General features: G+C 50.1%; 9 protein-coding genes across 9 annotated transcripts; 3 read left to right on the plus strand and 6 right to left on the minus strand.

Moving 5' to 3' along the window:
• Positions 1-1216: 1216 nt before the first annotated feature.
• N7515_005072 (uncharacterized protein) lies at positions 1217-1639 on the minus strand (the record flags this gene model as incomplete). The annotated part of the gene is made up of 2 exons (XM_056665816.1): positions 1217-1372; positions 1598-1639. 2 exons carry the CDS (start codon positions 1637-1639, stop codon positions 1217-1219), a joined length of 198 nt encoding a protein of 65 aa, XP_056522766.1.
• A 97-nt stretch (positions 1640-1736) lies between these two features.
• Positions 1737-2952, minus strand: N7515_005073 (phosphoglycerate mutase family protein; the record flags this gene model as incomplete). Its single annotated transcript, XM_056665817.1, has 3 exons — positions 1737-2462; positions 2528-2746; positions 2821-2952. 3 exons carry the CDS (start codon positions 2950-2952, stop codon positions 1737-1739), a joined length of 1077 nt encoding a protein of 358 aa, XP_056522767.1.
• A 1372-nt stretch (positions 2953-4324) lies between these two features.
• N7515_005074 (homeobox domain-containing protein) lies at positions 4325-6529 on the minus strand (the record flags this gene model as incomplete). The annotated part of the gene is made up of 2 exons (XM_056665818.1): positions 4325-6145; positions 6200-6529. 2 exons carry the CDS (start codon positions 6527-6529, stop codon positions 4325-4327), a joined length of 2151 nt encoding a protein of 716 aa, XP_056522768.1.
• Positions 6530-12199: 5670 nt separating this feature from the next.
• Positions 12200-13139, minus strand: N7515_005075 (HAD family hydrolase; the record flags this gene model as incomplete). The annotated part of the gene is made up of 4 exons (XM_056665819.1): positions 12200-12681; positions 12782-12891; positions 12957-12978; positions 13049-13139. 4 exons carry the CDS (start codon positions 13137-13139, stop codon positions 12200-12202), a joined length of 705 nt encoding a protein of 234 aa, XP_056522769.1.
• Positions 13140-13521: 382 nt separating this feature from the next.
• On the plus strand, positions 13522-15274 carry N7515_005076 (GNL3/Grn1 family GTP-binding protein; the record flags this gene model as incomplete). The annotated part of the gene is made up of 3 exons (XM_056665820.1): positions 13522-13543; positions 13609-13703; positions 13766-15274. 3 exons carry the CDS (start codon positions 13522-13524, stop codon positions 15272-15274), a joined length of 1626 nt encoding a protein of 541 aa, XP_056522770.1.
• Positions 15275-15674: 400 nt separating this feature from the next.
• Positions 15675-16732, plus strand: cbfA (uncharacterized protein; the record flags this gene model as incomplete). The annotated part of the gene is made up of 3 exons (XM_056665821.1): positions 15675-16093; positions 16199-16409; positions 16499-16732. 3 exons carry the CDS (start codon positions 15675-15677, stop codon positions 16730-16732), a joined length of 864 nt encoding a protein of 287 aa, XP_056522771.1.
• Positions 16733-17549: 817 nt separating this feature from the next.
• Positions 17550-19331, minus strand: N7515_005078 (putative SIR2 family histone deacetylase (Hst4); the record flags this gene model as incomplete). Its single annotated transcript, XM_056665822.1, has 2 exons — positions 17550-18928; positions 18989-19331. The coding sequence occupies 2 exons, from the start codon at positions 19329-19331 to the stop codon at positions 17550-17552; spliced, it is 1722 nt and encodes a 573-aa protein (XP_056522772.1).
• Positions 19332-20634: 1303 nt separating this feature from the next.
• On the plus strand, positions 20635-23964 carry N7515_005079 (mediator of RNA polymerase II transcription subunit 16; the record flags this gene model as incomplete). Its single annotated transcript, XM_056665823.1, has 10 exons — positions 20635-20777; positions 20839-21190; positions 21242-21485; positions 21541-22004; positions 22061-22280; positions 22336-22455; positions 22518-22628; positions 22688-22954; positions 23013-23144; positions 23201-23964. The coding sequence occupies 10 exons, from the start codon at positions 20635-20637 to the stop codon at positions 23962-23964; spliced, it is 2817 nt and encodes a 938-aa protein (XP_056522773.1).
• Positions 23965-24481: 517 nt separating this feature from the next.
• On the minus strand, positions 24482-26279 carry N7515_005080 (phosphotransferase family protein; the record flags this gene model as incomplete). The annotated part of the gene is made up of 4 exons (XM_056665824.1): positions 24482-25434; positions 25487-25838; positions 25894-26189; positions 26237-26279. The coding sequence occupies 4 exons, from the start codon at positions 26277-26279 to the stop codon at positions 24482-24484; spliced, it is 1644 nt and encodes a 547-aa protein (XP_056522774.1).
• Between the last annotated feature and the right edge of the window lie 203 nt (positions 26280-26482).

The following is a 26482-nucleotide window of genomic DNA, read 5'->3' on the forward strand; positions in this document are numbered from 1 at the left end:
TGAATTGACCAAAAAAAAGCAAAAAGAAACGTCCCCGGGAAGGCTTGAACTTCCAACCTCCCGATTAACAGTCGGACGCGCTAACCAATTGCGCCACGGAGACGTGCTTGTTGAGGAACCTTACATTCTTTTAACTGATAAGCCGGAATTGAGATTAGTATTGAAGATGTTCACCCTCGGACGTGTCAGTGTTGCCATTTTCGTGTCCAGGGACTGGGGAAACAGTATGTCCACCAGACTATTTGAAGAAGCAGTACCACTCACAGTACCAGGGCCTCAAGAGTCGTTTTGTTGAAGCAGGCTATCTGCTCGGCATGCTCGACAATTCAGAAGTGTAGGTGTGTTAGTCTACAGAACAACTGAATCGGACAGATATCTACCAAGACCATGGGAAGACGATAGAGTAGTAAGACCAAACAAGGTGGAGGGGGCGTTCAAGCGACCCTGTTCATCTGAAAAGACCAGTTTGGGGGGTATGAACGAGCAGAACAACACAAACAAAAACAGGAAGTTCTGCGCAATATTGTACAATGTTATATCATATTTAGGTCAAACCAGCATCAGGTCCATCATTAGAGGTTAGTACACTCGAGGAAGCATTACCACCAGACAAAAGGTTGCGTTTGCCCATACTTTGTTCGGGTTATATCAAGTACTGGAAATCTATCACTCCTATATCTGTCTGCCGTTCGAACTGGCCTAGGGCACGTTTCGCCAGCGGAAGCCCATTGAAAGCTACATGGATGAATAATGGGTTCACAGGGCTAGAGTTAGTTAAAATATCGACAGACATTATTTTCAAGCACTGCACTATATCATCTTATAGCCAGTCTTACATATCCATTACATGAGTCTCGGTGTTAAGATCTGATACTACGGTCGCAAATGCCAGTAGCTAATACCTATGCTGAATGAATATAACTATATCAGATACCTATGTTGCCCCGTCGTGAGCTTATCTATCATTATGCAACCCCACGTCTTCATCTCTAGACCTTTTGACAACGCACGTTTCCCAAAGCCGACCTATACGTACCTCACTTTCATGCAATTAAGCATCACCCCATGTGGCATTGAATAAACACCAGTTGTAACGTCGTTGAATGGATTCAATAGGCCCGGTTGCTAGGAAGAACCTTCCCAAATATTTGAATAATACGCCCCGGTGAAGTACGTAGCTTCAGTTGAATGTGTCTTCACGAAGGGTGCCAGTCCATTACTTTGAGGAGGTTGCTAAGAAGATACATAAGATCTCGGTTTTTGCCACAAGCACGTCTCCGTGGCGCAATTGGTTAGCGCGTCCGACTGTTAATCGGGAGGTTGGAAGTTCAAGCCTTCCCGGGGACGTTTCTTTTTGTTTTTTGGAGCCTAGCTAAGCTAGCTAGGCTGAGTAGGTCTTTGGACGACATGTGCGATTGATCAACGATTTTTTTTTGCGGGATCGTACAAATATTGCTAGGATGAATTGCAATATCACCCAAATATTGAAGACGTAGCCGCGATGATGAACCATATAGAGATATTTCCCTCAAGTCTGTATCCGAGGCATCCATTCAGCCCGTAAGTTGCTATATATTCTAATTTCGTACTTACACACCGAGAATGTCCATGCTCCTTGCCCGGCTGGCAACAGAGACATTGGAACAGCTATCACAACCATCGCTTTGACGCGAAGTACAACATTGCACCCCCAAACAAGCAAATCACTCAAAATCTAGCAAAATATCGGAACCTCACTAAACCCCAGTAGCCAGCACCGTTGTAACAGGCACCGCACTAGAAGGACAAACGCAAGCCGAAACCGATGTGACAGGCGGCTCCGTACAATGCGGACTGACCGTCCAAGGCACAGACGAGGTAGTCGAAGCCCCATGCTCAACCTTTTCCGCCTTAACCAACACGGGGATAACAGCACCCGTGTTCAAGCTAAACTCGCGATGCTTCAGAACCCTCAGAATAGAAGCGATCTCCCCCGAATGCGCCGTGACCGAAACGAACGCCTCCTTCTTACCAGACGAAGCAAAGAAAACCTGTCCCAGCGCCTGGGCACTTCTTGCATCTTGCGCATCGGCAGACTCAGCAGTAACGCCATCCCACAGCTCATCTTCTTCACTGAAGCCTTCTTCAATCGGCCAGTTCGGGAACAAGTCATGGATATAACTGCGGCTACGGCGGTGGTCGCATGTATGAATGCTGATTCCCTCGCGGAAGAGCTCTTTGACGGTAGGTTTGAAGGGAGCGCTACCCTTGGGCAGAACCAGACCCGTGAATGTCAGGTTGGCTGTCTGCAGGGTGCGTGTGAGTGGGCTGACATAGTAGTGATCTGGGGTGTGGATTCGTTGTTCGTGGATCTGCTTTTGCCAAAAGGCGTTTGCTTTGAGGGCTTGGGATTCGCCGGTTGGCGTGAGTGTTGCATCTACCCAGCTTGCTGTGCCGTTGCCGTCCAGTTCGGCCCAGTAGCACTGGTTATCGGGTTAGGCTGGAATTGGTGGAAGCCGGTACAGGGGTGAAGGTTAGGCTGACTTACGTTCCAGGCGGGTGTGCCGTAGTACGATTCTGCAGTGTTATGCCACCCTTCTCCGTGTCGACCAAGGAATAGGACCTTGTACTCGATGTGATTGGGGGCTTCATCGTTCAATTGGGTGACCTGGTGATGGAAGCGCTCCCATTGCGTTAGGGACTTGTGACCCTTGAGCTTATTATCCACGGGATATGTGCGGTTGATCAAGCCGAAGTTCTCCGATGTCTGGACATGTTAGTGGACTAGTGCTATATGTAGATATCTCGAACTGGAAGATTCGTTTTTTGTAGCTTACTCACATAGTCGAATTTCGAAGCATCGGTCGATTCTTCATCTTGCATGAAGTAGCCAGTGACAGTCGAGTAATTGATAGTGGCGGCCTGGGCGACGGTTGTGCCCAGAAGGATTCGGCCGAGGGTGGAGAGTTTCATTGTGAAAGACGCGGGGATACGCGGGGCTCAAGGCCAAGGTTTCAATAGTCAGTGGCTGCGTATTTTTTTCTTTTTGAGATCGGCAAACACATAAGGGACTTGGAATGTTCTATATAAACATCTCCACGTGGCAGCCCTAAGATCCTTAAGGTTAGACTCGTAGTGGCCATTGCGATGACACCAACGACTGGCGCACGTGCTCATGAAGACCCTAAACTTATTGACTTTGAACGTTGAAACTAAGTCCACCAATAAGCTGACGCTGTTTTAGCTGTGTGCTGATCGTCATTTCCTTCTCGGAGGTTTTGAGGGGTATCCAAAGCAAATCGCCCCTTTTCGGTTGAGATACTACATTGACAGGCTAGTATCGGGTTACAGATTCCCGAAAAAGGCAGTCTGATACGGACACGATGCGGGATAAACACAGATGGAATCATCCACAACTCCCGAACTCGTTCCCAAATACCATCTGTTTCGGCGAGTGCTTCTCGTTCTCCAAGGCTATCGCTTGTCGCAATGAAGCAAATGCTCTTGAAACATTGAATGCAAAATGCTTCGAGGGATATTCCGTGAAGTGCGCAACATGACAATCTAAGCACTCGCCATTCAGAGAGGTGTAGAAAGCTACTGACCTTCGACATAATCTCAAGTGGCAGAGATGTGATCGACACTTGGCAGATATTCTTGCCTTGGGTACTGGAGGAGGTGAAGTGACGAATCAGAAATTGATTGTGATGATAGACAAAGATGTAAAAGGAGAGAAAGTTGGAAGAGAGAAAGAGAGAACGGGTCAAGTCAAAGTCCTGAATTGTCGCGGTAGATACAGAGGTAAATATGCCCACTCGTATGGGACTAGGCCCATATGATATGGGTGTAACGCTCAGCAATGAAAGTGTGGAAAAATAACAGAATGCTGACCATATGCAAATCCAAATCCGAATCCCATTCACAAGTCCCGATTCCACGGGATCAAAGTCAAAGATAAACGACGAAAGAAAGTCCAAAGAAGGTAGGTCTCAAGCTTCTGTAGCTTGGCAGAAATTAAAAGGTCGTATCAGACACAAGATAATAACAAATCCCAGGCCAATAAACAACATGCAAGGAATGCTCCAAAAATATGTAAAACCCCGGTGTATACACCCCAAATAAAGAGACAAGGAAAAAAAAGAAGTATACAAGAGACATAAAGTGACAGTGGTTCTCCGTGTACGGAAGTATAGACGAACCATCCTCTCCTGTGAAAGAAGAGAGTAGGCAACGAGAGCGAAGGTGAAATTTTTGTGTAGTGAACTCGTCTCGGACCAGAAAACACCAGGAGTTGTCGCGCATTTCTCATACAGCCATATTGAGGGTAGCGTAAACGGACTGTGGCTCAAGAAGGGTAGTTGCTTGGCGTCGTGTTGTTCGCGAACGTGTAGGCTTTCGGCTTCTGCATGGATGGCAACTGGTTACCAAAGCGGGGATCGTGCTCTGGGAATTCGTGCATCATGAATTCAGTCCGTTTCCTCTCCGCAAGTTCAGCGGAGCCTGGCATATCCGTATCTTCAATTGAGTATATCAAAGAGGGGGAGCCGGAGACTGGTTCCATGCCATAGGCCTGCCCGGTGTGGTCGGTGGTGGCATCATACCCCATCGGCGAGACGGTGCTCGAATGCGGGACCTGGAGACCTGCTGGGTACTCGGGCGAGGAGATGGAAGCCGTGTCAGCCCAGCTGCGGGCTGTCATAGGCATTGGGTCACATGTGCCATAATCGGGGAAGGAGGAGACATGAGCCGGAGCCGACATCGGCGGAGCCACATTTTGATAAGGGAAGGGCGAGTATATATCCAATGGCGTGGCAGGAGGCGATGCGATGTTGACCTGCATGGGTTGAGAGGTGGGGAAGAAGTGAGCTGTGGAGTGGGCAGACAAGCAGTAGTTGCTGTCTGTGGGAGAGGCAGGCATGAAGTGCTGGAGATCCTGTGGAGTCAAGGGAGTGGGTGGAGCCAGAGTAGATGTCGAGACCGAAGGTCGCAACATCTTCTCAGCCTTTTTCATAGACCCGGATTCCGCAAATGTGAAGTTGAGAGGAGATCGCTGAGCAGCCGACGCCTTCCTCACACCCGCATACCGAGAGTTAAGGCTCTGGCTCGACTTGGACTGTCTCATCGAGTTGCCGTTACCGGTGTTGGGCATACGAGCGGTAGGCGAGAGCGAAGACATCGAGGTCGAATTAGCCAAAGGACGGGACGCCGAGGTCCCAATAGCAGCAGGGCGAGGGCGCTTGCGGCGGGCGGCGAGGTCAAGCTCCTTGCCGGATTCCTTCCACGAAGCCCCTTCCACTCGGCTGAGAGTTTGAGACAGGCCAGATTGGCCAGGGGTACAGATCCCGATGCCCTCCAAAGAGGCTGTCAATGCATCGGACGATTCACGACGGGAAAGCGAGATATTCGGCGCCTGCATGGACAATGGATACTGCACGTTGCTGTAAACAACGTTATCTTGATGTGGCTCTCTCTCTTCTGACCACTCTTCCCTGTGAGAGGGCAGGTGATTGGAATAGATGTCCATGTTATGTTGCACAGCATGTGAAGGATTTGACATCTCCGCCATTGTTTGGTGGCATGCGGGATATGAGGCCTGATCTGCATGGTTATATCCAACATTCTCATCGTGGTCGCCGGAACCCCACGCAGCTGGCTCTTCCTTCATATTAGGCCATCCCGGGAAGGAAGAGTTTAGATTGGTCAGGTTTCCGTGATCATTGGCTGAAGTTGCCGTCTTTGGCGGCGGCATAGAGCCAGGGGATACGGCATCCTCATCCAAACCTTCAGGGGCAGATTCATGTTTACGAGGGTTAATTCGACGACCGAACCGGTCCCGGGCGGCACATGCAGCATTGAGCGCTCTTTGCAGGGACGCAAACGTTGCCTCACGTGCCGACTCGCTTTTTGTTTTGTGGTGCTTGGGTCTGGTTGTAGAGTCTGACTTGCCATCTCCGCTGGACATGGAGGTAGGCGTTTGCTTAGGGGTAGCGGACTTCTCCAATTCCTCCTTGGCGATAGATCCTTTCCGAGACCCAGACAATTGGTCCAAGGTCTCCGTTTTCCGGCGAGCGGCCTCCTCGGCCTCGGCCTTGGCTTTTGTCATCTTTTCGAATTCCTCCTGACGTTTCTGTTGCTTGGCCTTTGCGCGACGATTTTGGAACCAATTCTGCATATCTGATTAGCGTTGGGAACCGACGAACCAGTTTCGGCGTGTACATACTGCAACGCGAGGCAAACTCAAATTCGTCTGAGCCGCCAATTGGCGCTTGACATTGCTACTTGGTTTGGGATGAGCTTGAAATTGGGCCTCCAAGGTTTCGACTTGTTCCTTGGTCAATCGTGGTCGCGACAAATTTTCTGTGTATTCGTCATAGTCCATAATCGGTTGGTGGTAGTAGTCGACCATTTCCATTGGCTGGTGCGAGTACATATAACCGTCGATGGGGTGCATCATCGGAGGAGGGACCATGGAAGCATCATACCCCATATGCTGGTCCATCGGGATGCCTTGATGAGCTTGGTAGTTCCATGAGGGGTGGATATAGCTCATGGTGATGTGGAGAGGGTAGTAAGTAGATGTAGGAGAAGATGTTCGCGGGTGAACTGAAAGATAGACAGGTCGGAGATGCTGCGCGAGAATGTAGCAGCTTCGAGGGATGGGGTCTATACCATGAAGTAGACCTGAAATCGTCCTATAGCGTCGGGACAGGGACCTCGATTGAAGATGCGTAAAGAGTGGAAATACGGGCAGTTGGTGATTAAACAAAAAGTAATGAGCAGTGATAGCCTGTGATAATGGTCGGTGTTAAGGAGAGACTCGGGAGTTAGGAACCCAAAGGAGTGTGGATGGCAAAAGAAACCAAAAAAAAGCAAAGAGCCCAAGGAACGTAAAGGAAAGACTGTGTGGGAAGAGGAAAGGATGAAGAGAGAGAAAGATGGAGTTTGGAGGCGCTGGGGGAAAGATTGGGGGTGACGGCCGGTAAGGCGCAGTACAGAGCTCTCGGACAGTGCGGTATGATAGAGTGGTGAGCGGGTATAGTCCGGTAACGGTTGGTAATTTGATGAAAGTCATGAAACAAACTTGGGAAGGTCCGTGCCTGTACTGGGTACATGAGACTTATGTAGTCCGGCTACCCAGGTTCCTGGTACCTGTACTTGACTCGACTATATACTGCGTAAATTTTGATTTATTCTAATAATATCAAGATCAAAGATCGTTCAATGGGAAAGTAATTCAGATTTAGGATCATCTACTTGTAACTACGAATATCCACACAAATTGAAGGCCGAATAAACCCCCACCGTATTCTACCCTTTTTTAGCCCGTGGAGTCGCGCTACCGCCCGCTCGGTAGGGGGTGGCGGCCTAACCTGCATCAGAGTCACATTTTGATTTGATTTTAATAATCTTGATTTTACTTCTCATTGTTTATTCTTTATTCTCTAATTTTAATTTCCTCTGCGCAGCATACATACAGATAGAGTTGGCCTAGAAGGATCATTCCGGTCCTGTCCTAATTACCCTTGTGAACGCATTTGAGCATAAATCGGTGACTGGAAAGGAAAAGGGCCAAAACCTTGGAAGTTTCATAAGCCCCATCGGAGGGCTTTGGATCCCTCATAAATCTTTATTAGGCATTCTGGGTGTTAAGATCGCTATTCACTCGCAGAACTCCACAAGTTTCATATACATACATGCGCTTCGAATATGTGGAGATAGAGAGTTGACTTCCACCACAAAAGAAGGTTATCCGTACAACCACATGTACAACGTCAGAGTAAACAAAGGTGATCCAGGGTTCAGAGTGCGGAGATCTAGTTTGGCCCTGGTACCATGGGTGCTTCCCGCGGTAATTTAACATACACTTATCGTACAGCGTCTGTACGGAGTACACCGGTACGCCGGCTATGATGTTCCCCGTAGGGCTCCCGAGGTCGAAGAGCACTATCTTCAGGCGTATCCCACGCATTACTCCGTACACAAGACGGAAGGAAAGGGAAAAATGAGAAAAACACAAACGCAAGAATACCGTTCCTGCATTAGCGTCATGTCTGACCCTAGGAGGCGGTCACCACCCATCGCTGCAAGGAAAATCAAGTCATCTCGACGGAATTCAATTTGGATAAGACCACTGATATCTTTGACTTTGGTTGTTGTGCGAAATTGGACGTTGATATAGTTTAAACTCAACGCGTGTTGGACGAAGATATGTGCTGTACCTAGGATGCGTTGTATGGAACTCCGGATTGTAGCTAGATGACCACCTGTATGGAGTACAGTGATCGATCTTGCTGAAGAGTCTGGTCCATGCAACAGTCGAAATACTTCTCTACAATGTCTGATTAAACCATGTACTCCGTAACCAATAATAACCCCGGCCAGTATTCCCAAGCATCTCCAAATCTTCCCCTGTGCCAAACAACTGGAGACCGGTGCTCCGGGTCAGACGATCGGACGCAGTCCCCCGGTCCAATACTACGGCCGTATGACTCGGAGATCATCGCCATGCTGTCTGTGGAAGTCTATAACGGACTATCGACTCCTGAAGCAAATGGGTGTCAAGTGCTCCGTACGTGTTACTGGCCATGTCTGATCAGTGTTCCCGTTTCGACTAGTACGAATGTAGACTAGTGTAGGCGCATGGCAGCAGCCAAGACAAACTAAACATCAATAGTTGACAGATCCTTTGTCGATCACTCAAGGATCTGCCGGGCTTTTCTGTTTTCTTCTCATGTGGCGCCCCTCTTCGGGCAAATTGTCTGCCATTGACCCCTGTGATTTAGCTTTTTCCTCCATCCTAGGCTCCAACCATAATTCCAAGTGTGACAACTTTCCCGGGGATCTGGTTAGGCCCTGCTCAGCAAGCGCCAAATGTCTGAGAATAAGAGGCTACATGCAAGCAAGTCACGAGGATTGCCGTCCGAACTTTGCCCACCCCCTTTAGCATGCACATGCGAGGTGATCACTTCCCCGAGATCCGGGAACCGCTGTCCTTGACGCTAAGGTCTGTAATTTTGAACATTCTTCTATTTTCTTGGAGTGTCTCGATCTCGTTGGATCCAACAGTATCATGCGAGCATCATGCGCTGGATAAGGTCTCAGTCCATTTTGCCTCTCTGATTACTACAAGACAGAACGTTCAAGTCCTTGGGCAACAAATCCGGGAGCCAAGCGCTCCCAATTACTTATCTCGCAACTACGATAGGAGCATACAATCTCAAAGTCTGATAACTAATCTCGTATACAACGTTCAGACTTTGTACCTTATCGTCAGTTCGTCACATGAATATTGGCACGATTCAGGAGAAAGGCAACAATGAACCAGCCCACCGGAAACTTTGCTCGAGTTGACGGCGGGATCTGTCTCCAGAGGCCGCCAACGCTCAGCCTACTCCGTACAACCCACCAGATCTGACGAGCCAGTTAGATCGGGCGACATGTGGTGGAGTAACATCTGAGAGTTCATCCACAGTATGTACGTAGACCTCTTCTGAGCCAGGTCCATGTAGTAGATCCTACGGGGTACGGAGCTCCCCGTACACAACGTGGTCCCTACGATGCAGCTTCTCTCCCTAAGATATTCACCGTTCCAAACCAAGCGAGATATCGTGACCCATGACGAAATCAGAGTTGGTTCCGTTTTAAGCACCAGGATCCAGGTGCAGGTGCAGCAGGGCGCGTATCGTGAGTTGCAGTCTTGCAGATCACATTCGATGATGCCCCACCATCAACGAATGAACAATGGTGTCATAAGTCGAGATGGCCAAAAAGCAGGCGATTGAGGAGACTCAGTCTCCTGGCGCGAGTATGGACCAGTTTGATATTTCTTCAGTCTGGCCGAACATCCCCGATGGTTCTCCATGCTCCTACGAACGTTGCAGTATGTTGCAGTCTTGAATATTGATATCCACAATAGACAATGTGTATCTTACAGCAGGACTCGTTCTCGTATGATTCCTATTTAGGCTGTTAGCCTGTTACAGTAACGCTGTACAAAGATAGTAAAAGGCTAGGAAGATCTGCCATGCCCACAGGGCTCGATCTGTACCTCATTTTCTCGCACGGACCCCCCGTCTGCCCCATCTGACTATTGATTGGATCTGACGTGAATCATTCTGGGAAACACTCAAATATCGGACCTTGCAACAGCACAGTCCCGTAACTTTGCACGACAATTCCCCGGGAAACCTTGGCGGTTCGATCGACAGTGTGACAGCAAATTAGTCTACCCCTCAGTTTCTCAAACTTGAGGATTGTCAGATTGGCAGATTAACGGATTGGCGTAGATCCTCAGATCATCGAACGCCTCTGATCATGGCCTCTCCGCAGATCTTGCCCGTGGCGGTGCATTCACCAATCCTCACGTCATTCTGGATGTTCTCCTTCTAGGCTAATTCGGAGTATTTCGGTGTCTAAAGCTAGCTGCGCTTTTCCAGCTGCAGCTCTAATGTTAATGTGATAGATCTTCGACGCCTTCCTCCCTTGTGGCGCTGAATGACGGTGGCGGTGCGCAGCTGCATCGAACACCCTGCATACATGGCTGGAGAGACATGTCTATTTGTCACATTCGTGGGGCCAGTGCTCGAGCTTGCACGAAACCTACGCCAGGTAGCTGCAAAGGAACGGCGTGAGAGATGACTGGATGCGCTCTTCTTCTCGTTGCAGGCCGATGCTGTGGCCTAGATCGGGATGAGAGCAGCACATCAGAACAGGACCTAGATCATGCTGTATGGAGCCTGTAACTACGTGATTAAGTTGCATTTACCCCTCATGCATTACCATATGTCTTCATACTTCATACAACCTAACAGGTTAGACAAGTGAAGCTGTCTACGTAGATTGCACCCAAAACTCTTCCACATTGTCCTGGCCAAATTGGCGTGATGGTCAAGACCCTGGTTTTTCCCACCGTGCGCAGGATGCAAAACCAAGCCCCCTTGCATGTTCTCACCAGCAAACCGGTTTTGCTGAAGACCATTGGATGGAGCTTCGGAAGCATCGCTTTCCCCCGAGATTTCCCAGTCAGGGAATATGTGTTTCATCCCGGCAGCCATGGGCCCCGCCAATGGGTTGTTCCTGTGTCGAAAGGCAAAGCACATCCTCGTGTGATTGTATGCTTGAAGAATTTACTCCGTACAGCGGCTGCAGATCTCTGCAGTCAGCAGACCGCCTTATTTCATCTCTCAGCTCCCACGAGAAGTAAGTCCGAGACTCTACCCAAAATTGAAGTGACTCTCCGGCATACATTTCCGTGCTCACGGCCTGGTTCTAGATCTACACAGGCCTCAAGCGTGCATGAACGGTAGTTCGCGGCCCGTCCTACCAGCATGATTGGATCAACCATGCGCAGCAGGCACATTTGCATGCTGTAACACCCTGTCGAGGTGATCCGGTGAAACGCAAGGATTGTGGAGCTGCAGGCTGACGAAAGCTATCCGCCACCCACGCCATCCATCTAGGGCGGATTGGAGCGGCCTAGTACTACTGTAGTTACTGTGTCAACGGCGAAGCGCCTTAATCCTTGCAGTCGAACCATCTAGAGGAGCTCCCGTCCTTGTAAGGAGGCTTGTCAGTTGCCAACAACGTCGACACAACTACAACATTGTTTCCGATTCGTGGGCTGAGCTTGGGTGGACCAGTATTTGCACATGGCGAGTTGACTGTGGAACTTGTAGGTACTTGTGAAATTGCACTTTGCACCTTGCCTGACCTAACCGCATCCCCGCCCGGGAACCGTCTGAGATACTGTCAGACTCAGTGTCCTCGGTATTTTTGTATTGTTTCAGGATATGCAGGGCGAAGATTGAGCTCGGGAATCATCTCAGTCCTGCTCATAAGGTCCTATACGGATCGTGATCAGCGACATATCCTGAGACAACCAGGATTCCAGGAAGGCCTTGATACAAGGTACATAACTATATCTCCCAGCACCAGTGGTTGTGATTATCACCATGGATGGGTGCAGCCAGTCACCAGTCAGGTGCTCTCTCGGTCCTGGGTTCGATGTCAAACCGGGCCATGCAAAAGTACACAAAGAGACCCGGAGAAGTCGGGGTATGTATGTACAATCGAACCCAGATGTAGCAGAAATCAGCTCTAGATATGCTATGCTATGTCTAGAATGTGCATTCAAACTCCGGACGAACCCGTTACGCAGTAAATGCAACAATATATCCCTGTCCATGCAGCAGTGGGGCAAGACCTAACCTCCAACGACCCTTCACTGGTATGCATCCTTGATCTCAAGCTGCACCCGGCCATCAACGACACCCTTGACCGAGATGCTCCTCAAATCCTCGACGATCCAATCGGCACCAGCCTCCTGAAGCTGCTCCAGAGAATGTGTCGTCTTCAGCGCAATCACCTTGAACCCAGCAGCTTTGCCGGCCTTGATGCCAGACGGCGCATCCTCGAGCACGACGATCGAGGTTGAATCTTTGAGACCCAGCTGTTCCCGGCCTAGCAAGTAGCAGCGTGGGTCCGGCTTGCCGAGCGGCACGTCGGCTGCTGTCACCAGGTTCTTAGGGTGCGGGAGGTTGACTACTTCCAGCCAGCCGTCAACCAGGGGACGCGTGCCAGATGTTACAACTCCCCATCGTGCACCGGAGGCCTCGAGGGCTGCGAGGAGGGCGCGACCGCCGGGGATCTCGACGGCATCGGAGCCGAATTCTTTAGGGACGCGGCCTTCTATCTCGTTGATGTCTGTGGTGTAGACGTGTTGTCAGTTTGACCGTAGTCCATGTTGGGGAGCATAAGTTGGCCGTGCGCGTGCGTTCAGATATATCCAAGCAGAAAAACTTACAGTCCCAGTTCGCTTTGCTCGGGTCATATATACCGATCACGTCGATGCTGCGGCGGCCGTGTGAGGTTGCAAGGATAACGTTGGGGTCGACGCCTAGCTCCGCACCAAGTCTGAAGATGTATTGATTAGAACTCTCGTCCGCAGAAGGAGTATCGAAGATTCGTCTGCGACTCACTTGTGCCAGTGCTTCACAATTGCTGTTCAAGAGGTGCGGATTAGCATTCGCTCCAGGCAATCGGGAGAGGGCTCAAAATAAACAGCCCATACCATCAGTTGAATCAATAATTGTGCCGTCAAAGTCGGAAAGCAGACCATCGAAGGTGTGGACCTGCGCAGGCGCGGAGAATGATCCTGACATGGTGGGGGGAGAATGCGGGGGTAGTTGATGCGCGAGTGATAGTGAGTGGACGGAGAGAACGAGTTGCTAAGTGAGAGATAGACAGTCGTATTTTCCGTATAGTTGTTGAAGTATTGACAGCGAAAGGAAGAGAAAAGAAAGAAAAGAAAGATTCTAAGGCGTCATCAAGATATTTCCTGCTTATCTACAGGCTCCAAGTCGGGTATCTACCCAATTCAGCAATCGTGCCGCAACTCTAGTGGGAATGAACCGGAGATCGGCCTAACACTAATCCGCTTATCGGCTGCGGTAAATCTTGGCGCTTCAACTTTTTCTATTCTCAGTTGCAGACAGACTTCGAGGTTTGCCCTGCACATTTTTGTGATTTACAAAACCATTCAAAATGGTTACCAAGAGCGGATTTGGTAAGGCACTATCTATTGTCTCTCGGCTACGAGAGGGCCCAGGTTACAATCCTAACTGTCTACAGGAAAAACTTCCAAGCGGGTTCCCGTCCGCCTGAGGCACAAGATTGAAAAGTCTGCAGTTCAGAAGCAGAAGAAGCAAAAGAAGCTCGCAAAGAAGGTATTGCCGACAGTTCAAAATTCAATGGTTATGGTTAAACATTCTGACCACTCTCCCCACAGAACCCGGAATGGCGGTCAAAAATCAAGAAGGATCCTGGCATTCCCAATCTCTTCCCCAACAAGGACAAACTTCTCCATGACATTGAAGAGCGCAAGCGCAAGAAGGCAGAGGAGCAACAGCGCATCCGCGATGAGGCACGAGCCCGCAAGGCCGAAGGCGCGCCCGCAAAGCAAGGCGTCGAGGGTGTTGAAATTGATGAGAACGACATGCTAGATGATGATATGGACACCGACGGCAACGACTCAAACCCCATGGCCGCTCTTCTCGCTTCAGCACGGGCCCGCGCTGAGGAATACGATGTCAATCAAAGTGAAGATGAAGACGACGAGATGGACGAAGATGAGGACGATGACGATGAGATGGACGAGGATGATGATGAGGAGGGTGGTGCTATGGTTGACGATTCTGCCCCGCCGCTGGTTAATTCAAAGTCTTTCTCAAAGGAGAGCTCACGACGCCAATTCGACAAGGTGTTCAAGCAGGTCACCGACAATGCCGATGTCGTGTTGTACGTACTTGATGCCCGCGACCCCGAGGGCACCCGCTCCAGGGAAATCGAGCGCGAGATCATGGCCGCAGATGGTGGAAACAAGCGATTGATCCTCATCTTGAACAAGATCGACCTGATTCCCCCGCCAGTCCTCAAGGCCTGGTTGATCCACCTGCGCCGCTCCTTCCCCACTCTCCCTCTTAAGGCCTCCAGTGGCGCCGCCAACGCACACAGCTTCGACCACAAGCAGCTGACGGTCAAGGGTACCGCGGATACGCTCTTCCGTGCTCTTAAGTCATACGCCGGCGCCAAGCAGCTGAAGCGATCCATCTCGGTCGGTGTCATCGGATATCCCAACGTCGGCAAGTCGTCCGTCATCAACGCACTTACCGCACGTTTGAATAAGGGCTCGAGCAACGCATGCCCGACCGGCGCCGAGGCCGGCGTTACCACCAGTCTGCGCCAGGTCAAGCTGGACAACAAGCTCAAGCTGATCGACTCACCCGGAATTGTCTTCCCTGGCTCCAGTGAGAAGACCAACAAGAAGAACAAGAAGCAGGAAGAGCAAGCGCGTTTGATTCTTCTCAACGCTGTCCCGCCCAAGCAGATTGAGGATCCCATCCCCGCAGTCAATCTTTTGCTGAAGCGTCTATCCGCATCGGAGACCCTCATGAACAAGATGCTCGAGATGTACGGCATCACTGCCCTCTTCCCTGGTAACGGCGACAAGACCACCGACTTCTTGGTGCAGGTTGCTCGCAAGCGCGGCCGTCTCGGCAAGCGCGGTGTTCCCAATATTGAGAGTGCTGCCATGACTGTTATCAACGACTGGAGAGACGGCCGTATTCAAGGCTGGGCCAATGCACCAGTCCTTCCCGTCGTCTCGGCGGATACTCCTGGAGCCAACATCGAGCCTGGTGTCGACACCACCAAGATTGTCACCGAGTGGGCCAAGGAGTTCAGCATTGAAGGTCTTTGGGGCAACGGACAGGGTGACGATGAGGAGATGGCTGAGTAAAGGCTTGCGTTATGAACTATCTCATTTGATTACTTTCTGGATACCAAAAAGTGGGCGTTTAATGTTGGCATTCCATCGTTCCCTCTGAATTACATCAAAGCATTGGATAATCTTTTTCCTAACATTAGGCCCTGTAGACTATTTGATTTTCGAAGGAGGAAGTCGAATATCGAAGTAGTTGAAAATGCTATGTACCAGACTGTAGACATCACCGCCAAGCCCGCATCGAGAAATCCAACGCGTTGGCGCGTCCTCCTTGCAACTCCAACCCCATCTCCAATTCAAACCTACACAGTACAGCACAATATCACACCAAGATCACCCGCAGAGACAATTAAACACATCTCCCCCAGTCCCTGGAAAAAAACAACCACCAACTCGGTCGCATCGACCTACAAAAATGCCACCTCGCAAATCCACGTCCTCAGTGACACCCGCTGATCCAGATGACTCTCTGCTCCAGTCACCTGAAGCAGCATCTGAGAAGCCCGTCTTTGCAACGGAGCAGCAATTGAAAGCTCGAGCCGAGGCCGGTGCCAGCGTCGAGGTAAGCAGCACAGCAAAGACGTTGAATTCTGCATATGACCGATATTCCGAAATCCCCCATATCCAGCCTCATACCCAACAAGAAGCACGGCAAGAAAACAAGAAACACAAGGCCATGCTAAACCGCTCTCTTCTACAGGATTACCTCCTCCCCCGCTCATTGACGATTCGTCTCGCGAAGTCCGTTCTCCCGCCGAACACGACGATCCAGAAAGACGCCGTTCTGGCTATGCAGAAGGCTGCTACGGTTTTTGTTTCTTATCTTTCTTCGCAGTATGTTTCTCCCGCCGTTCCCCCGGCCCGGAGGTGTATATATTATCTTATATGCTTCTAAATTGCTATGGGAATTACGACTCGAAACTAACCTAATTGCAACAGAGCCAACGACGGAACCCTCAAACGCACAATCGCACCCTCAGACGTCTTCAATGCCCTCTCCGAGCTGGAGCTTGGTTCTTTCCGCGGCCGGCTCGAGCGGGAATTGGAGGCGTATACGGATATCAAGGCTGGGAAGCGCAAGTCTAAGAAGGCTGATGCGAATGGCGAGACGCAGGATGCGTTAGGTGGGACGCAGGGTGATGATGGGGATGTTGAGATGGATAATCCTGCGAAGAGGGTTAAGCGGGATGAGGAGGGGGTGTTGTTGGTGAGGAGACTGGGGATGGGGATGAGACGCAGGAGGAGGATGTTGAGGAAGGGGAGGAGGAGGAAGAGGAAGAAGAGGATGAGAGTGAAGATGAGGAGGAAGAGGAGGGGGATGATCGGGCTCGTGAAGATGATCTTGACCATGTGGAGGATTTGGATCGGGAGCCTGGGGCTAGGAGGGGACCTATTGATCCTGATGCTGAGGAGACTGATGATGATGAGAATGGGCCTGGTAGTCAGTTGCGGGATGATCTCGGGTTGGGCTAAGTGCCCATGTCCATAAGATTTATATGCAGATGAGCCTCGAGTCGACTCGTGCTACCTTAGTTTGGAAGGAGTGGCCTGTCGCCAGGGAGATGGATTTTTCTGCTGTACTAATACACATAATGATGAATGGATTTCGATGCATTTGCCCAATGCCCGAATATAGTCGAAGACGAGGGTCATGTATACCTATCGGGCTGTAACCTACGTTCAGCCTTGAAGAGTCAATCTATACAGCCCAGTCAGACCAGACTGGTCGAGTGTTTACTTACGCATGTTGTATGCTATGTCGGTTGTGATTCTGCTCACTTCCAAAGCTACGGGATGATACAGATGATATGATATCCAAGGGAACCTAGGAACATGTATTGGATGAAAGGGTACTCAAATTAAAAAAAGTGAGACTCAAGATCGTGGATATCTGATTGAGATGTACCACATATGAGCACCCATGCCAGTTTGGCATGAGCAAGAAGAAGAGCCAGGAACCCATCAGGCCGGGAAAACAAGCCTGTTGCCCGGAAAACGCCAGTTTGCCCATGCAAGAAACCGTGATCTATCGGTGGTATCTTTCGAAAAAAGACGGCAGCAACATCAACCCAGAGAGCACGCAGGTGACGGTAATAATAATACAGCCCATGAAAGAAGGAAAGAAAAACATGGAGGTGGGGAGACAACCATGAGAACGCCAGTGAAGAAAGAGAGTTGCAGGGAGCTCGAAAAGAGCAATAAGAGAAAGAACACCGGTGACGCCAACCCATACATCATGTCATGAATGATGGTCAACAGATACTGAAAAATCAACCAAAACATAAACCACTCAGGAGGAAAGACATGTCCGAGGCAGAGTATCCGAGTCGAGGGTAATATCTGCTTTCTCGGGTTGCTCTGGGCGAATGAGACCGTTGTTCCTCGAAGCGCCAGCTGGGACTGGTTGCATGGCTTTGCCATCGGCCTTTGTGTTGAGTTTCCCGGCAGATTGATTGGGTTTGGTGGTTGTAAATGCAAGGGTGGCATTGGGCTTGGGCGGGGCCTTCGTAGCACGCTTCTTTGAAGCAGCAGTCGTTGCAGCCTTCTTCGCACGGGGTTTGGGAGCAAGCTTGGGAGCGGCCTTGGGAGCGGCCGTGGGAACAGCCTTAGGAGCAGCCTTGGTAGTAGTGGGTTTCGAGTTCTGGAGGAGTTGTGAGATGGAAAGGCCATTGCTCGCCGGGTTCGTAATCTTCCTTTTCGCCGCTGTGGTGGCAGGCTTCTTCGTGGGCTTCTCATCATGGCTGGAGGAAGGTGAAAGAAGACCAGTGTTTGTGCGTGGTCTCTTTTGCGGTGTTTTCATGACCTGCACAGCAAGATCGGGCCGGGATAGTGGCATTGGTTCAGGCGATGACTCGTATGTGCATGGTGTGATATCGTTCGAATTCCATGGCTTCAAATTGACCTGACGGGCGACTTCATCGCACGATCCCTTGATGATCAAGTCGAAGCAGTCATCGAACTCCTTGCCGCTTGGTGGTTCATTGTTGATGAACATTGTGACTCCATCCTTGCGAGTGCGGATGTTCGCACACATGCTTTTGACGAGACGACGGACTCCAGGAATCTTCAAGCTGGTACCAGCGACGATTAATACGCGAGGGCGGGATTTGATGTCGGCGTTCATCACGGAGGCAATTGCCTCTTCGTCCGGGTTGTGTTCATTGTAGAGGACAATCCGCGGGCGCATGCGTCCGATTCCGTGGCTTCGTAGTCCGGCGGTTAGGCGAGCGTCGTCATTTCCTGCGCACTCTGTGCATGGGGGAGGATCGGCTTCTGTGAACAAGGCTGCTTTGAAGCTGGTGAGGTAGCTGCATTTTTGGCAAACCATCCATTCGATACTGCCGTGAAGTTGGATTGTGACCGGCCAACCACCCTTAACGCTGAGTGGAATTTCAGTAGCCAGCGGCTTCATTGAAGTTTCAATGCCATCGATGTTTTGGGTGTAAAGCCGTTTGAGGCGCGACTCAGTGCCTAATCGGGCGAGCATTTCGTGGAAGGCGGTGGGCTTGGGATCAGCCTCCGACAGCGACCGGACCATTTCATGGAAGGGAGCCGTCAATGCCTCATCTTGGTAGACGGCTGCATCGAACAGAAGCTTCCCGGAAGCTTTTAAATTGTGCTTTTTCTGCAAAGTTTTGAAGAGTCCATCTGTGGAGCGAAAGTCCGGAACTATAGATAGTTAGAGTGGTGTGTCATGGCAGAATCATGGCAGAATCCCAAGAAACTTACTACCCGCGGCAGTGGAGATACCGGCGCCAGCGATGACGACAATATCTTTTTGATGCCGAAGAGTTTGAACGAGCAAATTGTGCTGATCAGTTTGTTCATGAAGAGATTTAGACAGATCGAGATACTGAGTGGTCCGTTCCTTCGGTAAAGGGTTGCGTCTCCTCTTCGCGGGAGGGGCTTGGCGTGCAGAACCCTCAGCGGCAAGCTCAGCTTCCACTTGGGATGAAGGTGTTGGATAACGCGTCGCTGTATCCTCTGACTCTGACGAATACGCAAGATCAGGAGGAGGAGGACTTAACTCCGAGTCCGAAATATCGGATAGAAGATAATCCATATTCCCCATGGCTGTGTGCTGTGAATGGGCTGAAAGTCCAAGTCACAGCGCGCAGGAGGATGTTCACCAGGGGAGTTCGGGCGGGAAGAAAAGATCCGAGAGTATCTTCAATATGCTAGATCGCGAAGAGATTTGGAGAACGCGATCATGAATATCATGAACGGGCAGAAGGGCAGGAATCAATTAGGTGGAAGACGCTCGGTAGGAATATCAGGAGAGAAGAGTAGGAGAAAGGTAGAAGGTAACCCAGGAGATCGTTGACGATGAGGTCAGCGTTGGAGAGGAAGGGGATTTAACGAATCCGTGCACTTTCAGGGCTTCAGTTATGGGTCCGGAGAGAGAAAAAAAATCAGAAAATCAAATCAGATCAAAAAGAACTGAAAAATAATAAAAAATTGACAGAAAACAGAAAACAGAAAACAATCTTTGTTTTGACCGAAGATATGGGATTCCGCGTGAAGGAATGTGGCCCGGGGAAATTGGCTTAAACGAATAGGAATTGACAAGGGGGGGCGACTTAATGATGTGTGGGATTTATCAGTGACTCGTGAGTAGTATACTTCGGAGGAGAGGAAATTGGGTAGTCACTCACGGTAGAACCAGAACCACTGGAGGTGGGAGTTACATTACTCCGTAGGCTATCAATGATCGTATCGTGTAGGAAAGCTTGCTGAGCACGTCCCCTACAGTAACAGAACTCACTGGTCGCGTACCTTTCTCGCACTTTTCTCGCACTACGGGTCTACGGGCGTGACTACGGACGTGACTATCTCCCAGAACTACCAGACAATCGTCCATTGGTCTTTAACCTGAATGTGGTCCCCTCTTTCTCTATTTACCCCCCTATTATTGTGATGTTTTGACAGTTCAAAAGCCTAACGTTGATTCGCCCTGCCATATAGTGGGTCATTATATATTGCTTTGATTGGTCAACCACCGTTGGCTGGGCTACCCGTCACCTGATTCATGTCACGCGACCTGACTAAGCATTCCCCGGAACCTTGGAAGGCCAACGGTCCCTGGAGGTCCAGGCGCTGACGGCATAGAACAACAGGAAGTTGGTCTATGAATCTGACTTCAGATATTGGAGACTCAAGCCGTTGCATTGACTGTGACATCTCTGTGGGGATCTGGACTCTGAGATATCTTCTTGAACATTGGCGCCGATCTCGGGATCCCCCTCTCTTCCCGAGGAATAGTACGGACTACGGAGTAAAGCCAGCTGGTATTCAATGGTCCGGGGAACTCTGTGAAGCTATGTTGTATTGATTCCCTGATTACCAAACACCGATAGAGTGGTTCGACACTTATTATGCCCCTGATCATGGAGGACGGGATCAATGTGGATGATCTCTTTGGAGAACCCAACTCCTTGGAGCTGGGCTTGTCCGCCGCCTCTCCAATCAAAGGACTCCCACAATGCTTAGATGAGATGCGCCTGTTAGGATGCTGCCAGTAAGCTTGGAAACCCGTTCTAATTTTCTACATCTGCATTCTAGGACTAACGAACCTTTAGGAAGATTGCCTGGTCTCGCATGGGATGTATTGCAGCTATCTCGTCAGACGGACTCAGGGTGATGGTTCGACATCTCCAATGTCGTCCATCAGATGGCAAATGGATGCTAGAGGAAGAGTCAGCGTTGACTTTAACCTTGGAGACCCACAGTGATAATCAATTAGCCCATCTGTCATGGAACGAGACTGGCTCAGAACTGGCTGTCATCGACTATTCGGGTCGCATATGCCTCTATTCAATATCCATTGCATTAAACAGCATCTCGGTCTTGCGTCACGCTGAATTTGACACCAGTGACGACGGCAGCCAGGTTATTGGAATGATGTGGCTGAACTCTTCCCAACGTCATAATGTACGTTTAAGTCTCCAGGGAATGACAAGATAGTCTCTGACATCGAAACAGGTCCATATTTTTCACCAAGCAGCCAAAGTGAACGGTAGATGGGCTTACTCTCCGTTCCGTCGACGCCCTGTCGGGCCATTCCACCCAGTCAACAAAGGCGCCCTGATCTGTGTGACCAGAGCCGGACAGATCAAAATGTTATATCAAAACCCTGATAGTAAATGGGCCGAGGCGGCAACTGAGCTGAAGAACACAGGATACTCGGACAGGTTACTCACGCATGCGTCCCTGACCGCGACACAAGGTATTTGGTTCCAGTCGGAGTTTTGCTTGACCCCGTCACTGACACATACATGTAGCCGGAATTCTTCTCGCAACCTATTCTGCGTGCCAGAAGATTTGTCTCTACAAAGTGCACATCAGTTGGAACCCGCCACAGTGGGAGCCGACACAGGGCAAAATGCCAGGCCAATTCCCCGTCCCTACCTTCCATTTAGTCCACTGCAAGGTGGACATGCCCAGCAATATGATGGATGTCAACCCGGGGCCGGACCACCCCGATCAATCCTTGCCGTTTTCGAACTCGATATACTCACTCACGCGGCTAGAGATTATGCCAGGGCAGGTTGATGGTCCTGCAGGGTCCGGTGCCAACCCTTGGATCTTGGCGGTGTTATCGAAGCCTCTCCATGCCATACACGACTATCCAGAGCAGCAAGGTCCATCGAGTATAATTGTCAGGTGGCATTTAGATTCTGCGCAGCAGACTTTGCATCCCAAGTTTGACGAGGTGACGTCAAAAAAGAGCAACGCTCAGGTAAAGGTACGAACCAACTGCTTTCAGTACCTTGTGCTGGATTGAGACTAACATGATCCTAGCCTAAAATGGAGCTGCGCCGGTTGGAGGACATCTACTGTGACAAGTTTATTGTCTCGGTCGATGTGGTGGAGCATGGGGCAGTTTTGGCTCTCACTCATGACGATAGTTCAATAACATGTTATGACACTCGGACGATGAGCATTCTGCCAGGAGTTGACGATTCAAGCACAGTGACTAGTCTGGCCCAAGTTGGGTTCCAGTACCCACCCGAACCGTCAGGTATGTACGAGACTGGTGCTCCTTTCTGATGTGTAGGTCAAACTGACCTGGACAGGTCTTCATATTGCTTTCTCCCCCAACTCTTGCATTGCTGCCGTTCTGGATAGTGACGGGCAAATGCAATTGAGGGCGATGGAACATTCATTCGGGTCCACAGAGGGTCTCTATGATGAGAGTATGTGTTACCTAGACTGCCTGTGTGAGGGAAAAAAAGGAAAGACTGACGGAGACATGTAGGTAACTTCTCTGTCGCCATTGCGGCCTTAACATTGGCGTTCAGTCGAGGGTCTGGCGCCGAATCCAATACAGATGACATCCTCATGGTTGCTCTTCGGCTATTAACACCAGGTGAGTGTGTCAAGGTCTTCCAACTTATACCAGAGCAAAGCCACTGACCATTTCAAAAGAGGCTCGAATCACATTCATCAGCGAGGTGTATCGCGCGTTGCCGGTGAATTGCAATTTCACCGTCGAACAAGACAAACTCATGAGCAATCCATACATACCACGTTGTCTCAGCTTACAATCTGGCTTGGGCTTCGGGGGCAGGTTCAAGCCTCGTAGCCTATCATCGGCTGTGCCATACGCGATTATCCAACTCCGACATTCCTCTGTTCTATTTGCATATTTCTTCCAATACAATAAAGGAGGACAATCCGACGCTCATGATCCAGGTGAGCCCCAAGAAATACCAGCGAGTTACTTTGACATGTTGCTAATTAAAGACGGAAGCTGTTCTACGCATGGTGTTGGGCAACACCAAATGGACACTGGACTTCTCTCACTTCCTTCTGAACGAAATCTTCGATATGGCCGACGAGTTCCAAGGTATCTTGAACGACCCAGAGGCATTCGCCCAGAAGTGTAAGTGCCTACTGCGCGAGACAAACTCCACGACATAACACTGACTTCCTCCGCAGTGAAGAACACAACCTCCCTCCCCCTCCTAATTCTCCTCTCAAGCATGTCCCGAGCCTTCCTCCGCTTCATCTGTCGCGGTCTCCGCGGCGTCCACGCCGGCTTCGCAACCACAAACCCCGCCTCATTACTGGGCGACTCCAGAATCTACTACACAGAGATCTGCCAAGCATTAGAATCATCACCTGTCCGCATCGACGTATACGAGAAATTCCTAGCCGGAGTCGACTCAGCAGTGAAGCACGCATACCAAGGCGCCGGCTTCGGCGACGCCGAACGACCCGGTCCTGAAAAGGAACTACTAGTCAACGCGCGCATCCCATCCGTTCTCATCACGGCCGTCGCCACGCTCTTCGGACAGACAGTCCCGGCGCTCAGATCGGAAATCAATCGCATGGCGATTTACCTTGGGGACTATAGCTGGCTTGGCTTTGGGAATGACCGCCGCACGGCAATGTACCGCAGACAGCGCGAGGTCGATATCGTCAAGAAATGTCCGCTGCGTCCGCCGTTGCCGTTGGGGAACGATGGTCGTGTGGCGCCGTCGAAAAAGCGGAGATGTGCGCGCTGCTGTGAGGTCTCGGGTGATACGAGTCTGCCCCGGTCGATGTTGTCGTTCAAGATGATTGCTAAGCTGGGCTTGTTACGGTCTTGTATTTGTGGGGGGATGTGGGTTCTGGAGACGGATACTGGGGAGCTTGGAACCGGAAGCGCCGGTGTAGGCGGCAATGGTCCTGGGCATGGCATTGGGATCAACCAGGCCTAGTGAATACTGCACATGGCTCGAATTTTGGCTTTGGTCGCTGGTGCTTGGGGTTCGGTTGCTATGGAAAGTAGCTGTATGTAATTTCGGTCTTATCCTTGATTTCTCTGGGCCATGTTTGTTAGGCTAGCTGCATCTAGACTCTAGAGCCATTTCCGATCATCTATTTCAAGTAGATGCAAGTTATGTAGGTTGAACGTAGTTGAAAGTTCCCTAATCAGTTACCTAGTAGGTATGTGGTTGGCGCTACGAGAGCTGGAGAAGATGATGGAAGAGCAGGTCATAATACTACTATCAATTCCCGGCCAAAGAGTGACCGGGAGAGTAATACGGCAGGGGGGAGAGCCAATCTCCCCACTACACCAGGTACCTAAGTAGCTCCCTAAAGCAAGTGAAAATGAATGGCTTCAGTTCAAAAATCGTGCTCTTTCCGCTTAGTTATTTTCCACGGGTGTTTATCTCATTACTGTTCTTCAATATAGGTATCTTCGAAGTAATGCATTCTGCGTCCGTCCCGGCTTCATCTAACGACAGCATCTTGAAAAGGCCAAAGCTTCTCCCATAGCGCTTTTTCCTGCTCATTTGCTGATTCTCGAAGCAAAAAGTTTTGCTTTGATACACTGAGTCGTTTGGCCACTTCGTCATACTCTTGGGGAGACACGGCCCCATTCCAGCCGGGATAGACCCCTATCTCATCGATCACTCGCGCCTTTCTCTCGACATCCTTCTGCCACTTAGAGTATTCCACTTGCTGGTGTGAAATCTCTTCTTTTGAGTAATGCAAAGGACACGGCACGTTTGGATGGCCGGTTTCATTCGCCCCAACAACTTGTTTCCAGGTGCTTTTCTCACTTAAATCCGCAAGTAGGCTTTGCACATATGGCTCTCCATCGTCACAGATAGATCCGATCATTCCTAAGATTTGGCCGGGTAGCGAATCTTTGTAGCGAAATGCCTGTAAGAGCTCAGGTATAGCTCTCTGTACCTCAATCTCATAGGAAAGCCAAAATGACTGGGCAGCAAATAAAACCTTGGCGCGCTTTCTGGCCTGAGGGTCAAGTGAATCCAAATTATCAGGAAGCGTCGGTTGGACAAAGCCATCCAGCTTTGGCCCATCATATTCTATCAAAGAGGGATGATGAGCGGCTAGGAACATCGGATAGATAGGCACGCCTTGCCAGTCGATAATGCTTGTGATTTGAGACGGATTATCGGGGTCGACAAAGATATTGTCTGCATGAAGATCATTATGCCAAATGACACCACCAGCGATACCCTTGCTATGAGGAATGATATGGGAGTGGATTTTGAGGAAATCTTGCAAGACAGACAACTTCGCTTTGTGGGATGGGTGATAACAGCCGGGCCCGCCAAATATTCCTTGCTGGCAGTCCTGCGGGAAGGTTCTGAATTTCTCTAGGCATGCTGTTTCTCGCTGGACAAGTGCTTCCATCACACATTCCGCCGAATTCCCTAAAGGCAAAGGGTTAGAAGTATAATATCCCTGCTTAGGCGAGAAACCCACAAGGACCCCGAGGAACATCCACGTCACCTCTTCTATCATCGAACCATGCCCGCCCAACTGTAGGACCCACAGCAAAATCGTCGTCAATGACCTGGCTCTCGAAGCTGATATCCTGCCGGCGGTATAGGGCGCCATAGCACGGAAACTGGAATCGAGCGAGATTACACGTAATAGAACCCACCTGTTTCACAATGGCCAATTTTTCACGGGCCTTGAGGTCATTCCAAACGCGACCCAGTTCAATGCCCGGAGCTTTCTCCATCACAATATATTCCGCTCCAAGCTTACTTTCTCCGTCCCGGGAGCAATAAGCAAGAACCTTGGGTACAGGAATATTCAATTTTTCTCGGGCCTTAAAACTAATTAGCGTAATTGACTAAATATTTTTCGATGGGAGAATCTCTCACGAATTGCATGGTTGCTACTTCAGATGCCGTAGTGTAGTGAGCTGGTCCCGCATTGGGGTTGGGTATTTTGACGACCAGCTGCCTCCCATCTTCCATTGTCGCAAGAAAAGCTTTATTGAAGTTCCCCTCCGGTAACCTTGATAAATCGAGACAGACCGCATCATGACCAGCAGCTTCTTCAGCGATATGGATGAGGGCGTTTGGGTCGAATTGTACGTATCTTCGTCGTAATTGCTCTGGCTCGTTCCATAGCCATCTCTGCGCTGAATACCGAAATAAAGGCTCTGGGTCGGAGCCTGCTATTGGTTAGCCAAAGATAATGGCATGAAATAAGGAGACTTGCCAACAAGCAAAGTCTCAGGTGCTCTGCCTCTGTTAGGCGGCATAGTGAGTTTTCGAGTGGTAATGTGATGAGCCGGTAGTTTCATGGATTCGAGTATGGTCCGAGGGCCTCTGGCAGCTTGAAGGAGCATTGTGCGACGCTATGGGTTATGGGAATACAGAGAATGAAGTTGGATTCTCCAAGTGGCTTTACAGCTCACGTGATGGTAGAGACGCCCTATATGCGGACCAAAATATACACATTTTC

Source organism: Penicillium bovifimosum, assembly GCF_028826915.1.
Source record: "Penicillium bovifimosum strain IBT 22155 chromosome Unknown utg000004l_segment0_segment0, whole genome shotgun sequence".
Classification (NCBI taxonomy): domain Eukaryota; kingdom Fungi; phylum Ascomycota; class Eurotiomycetes; order Eurotiales; family Aspergillaceae; genus Penicillium; species Penicillium bovifimosum.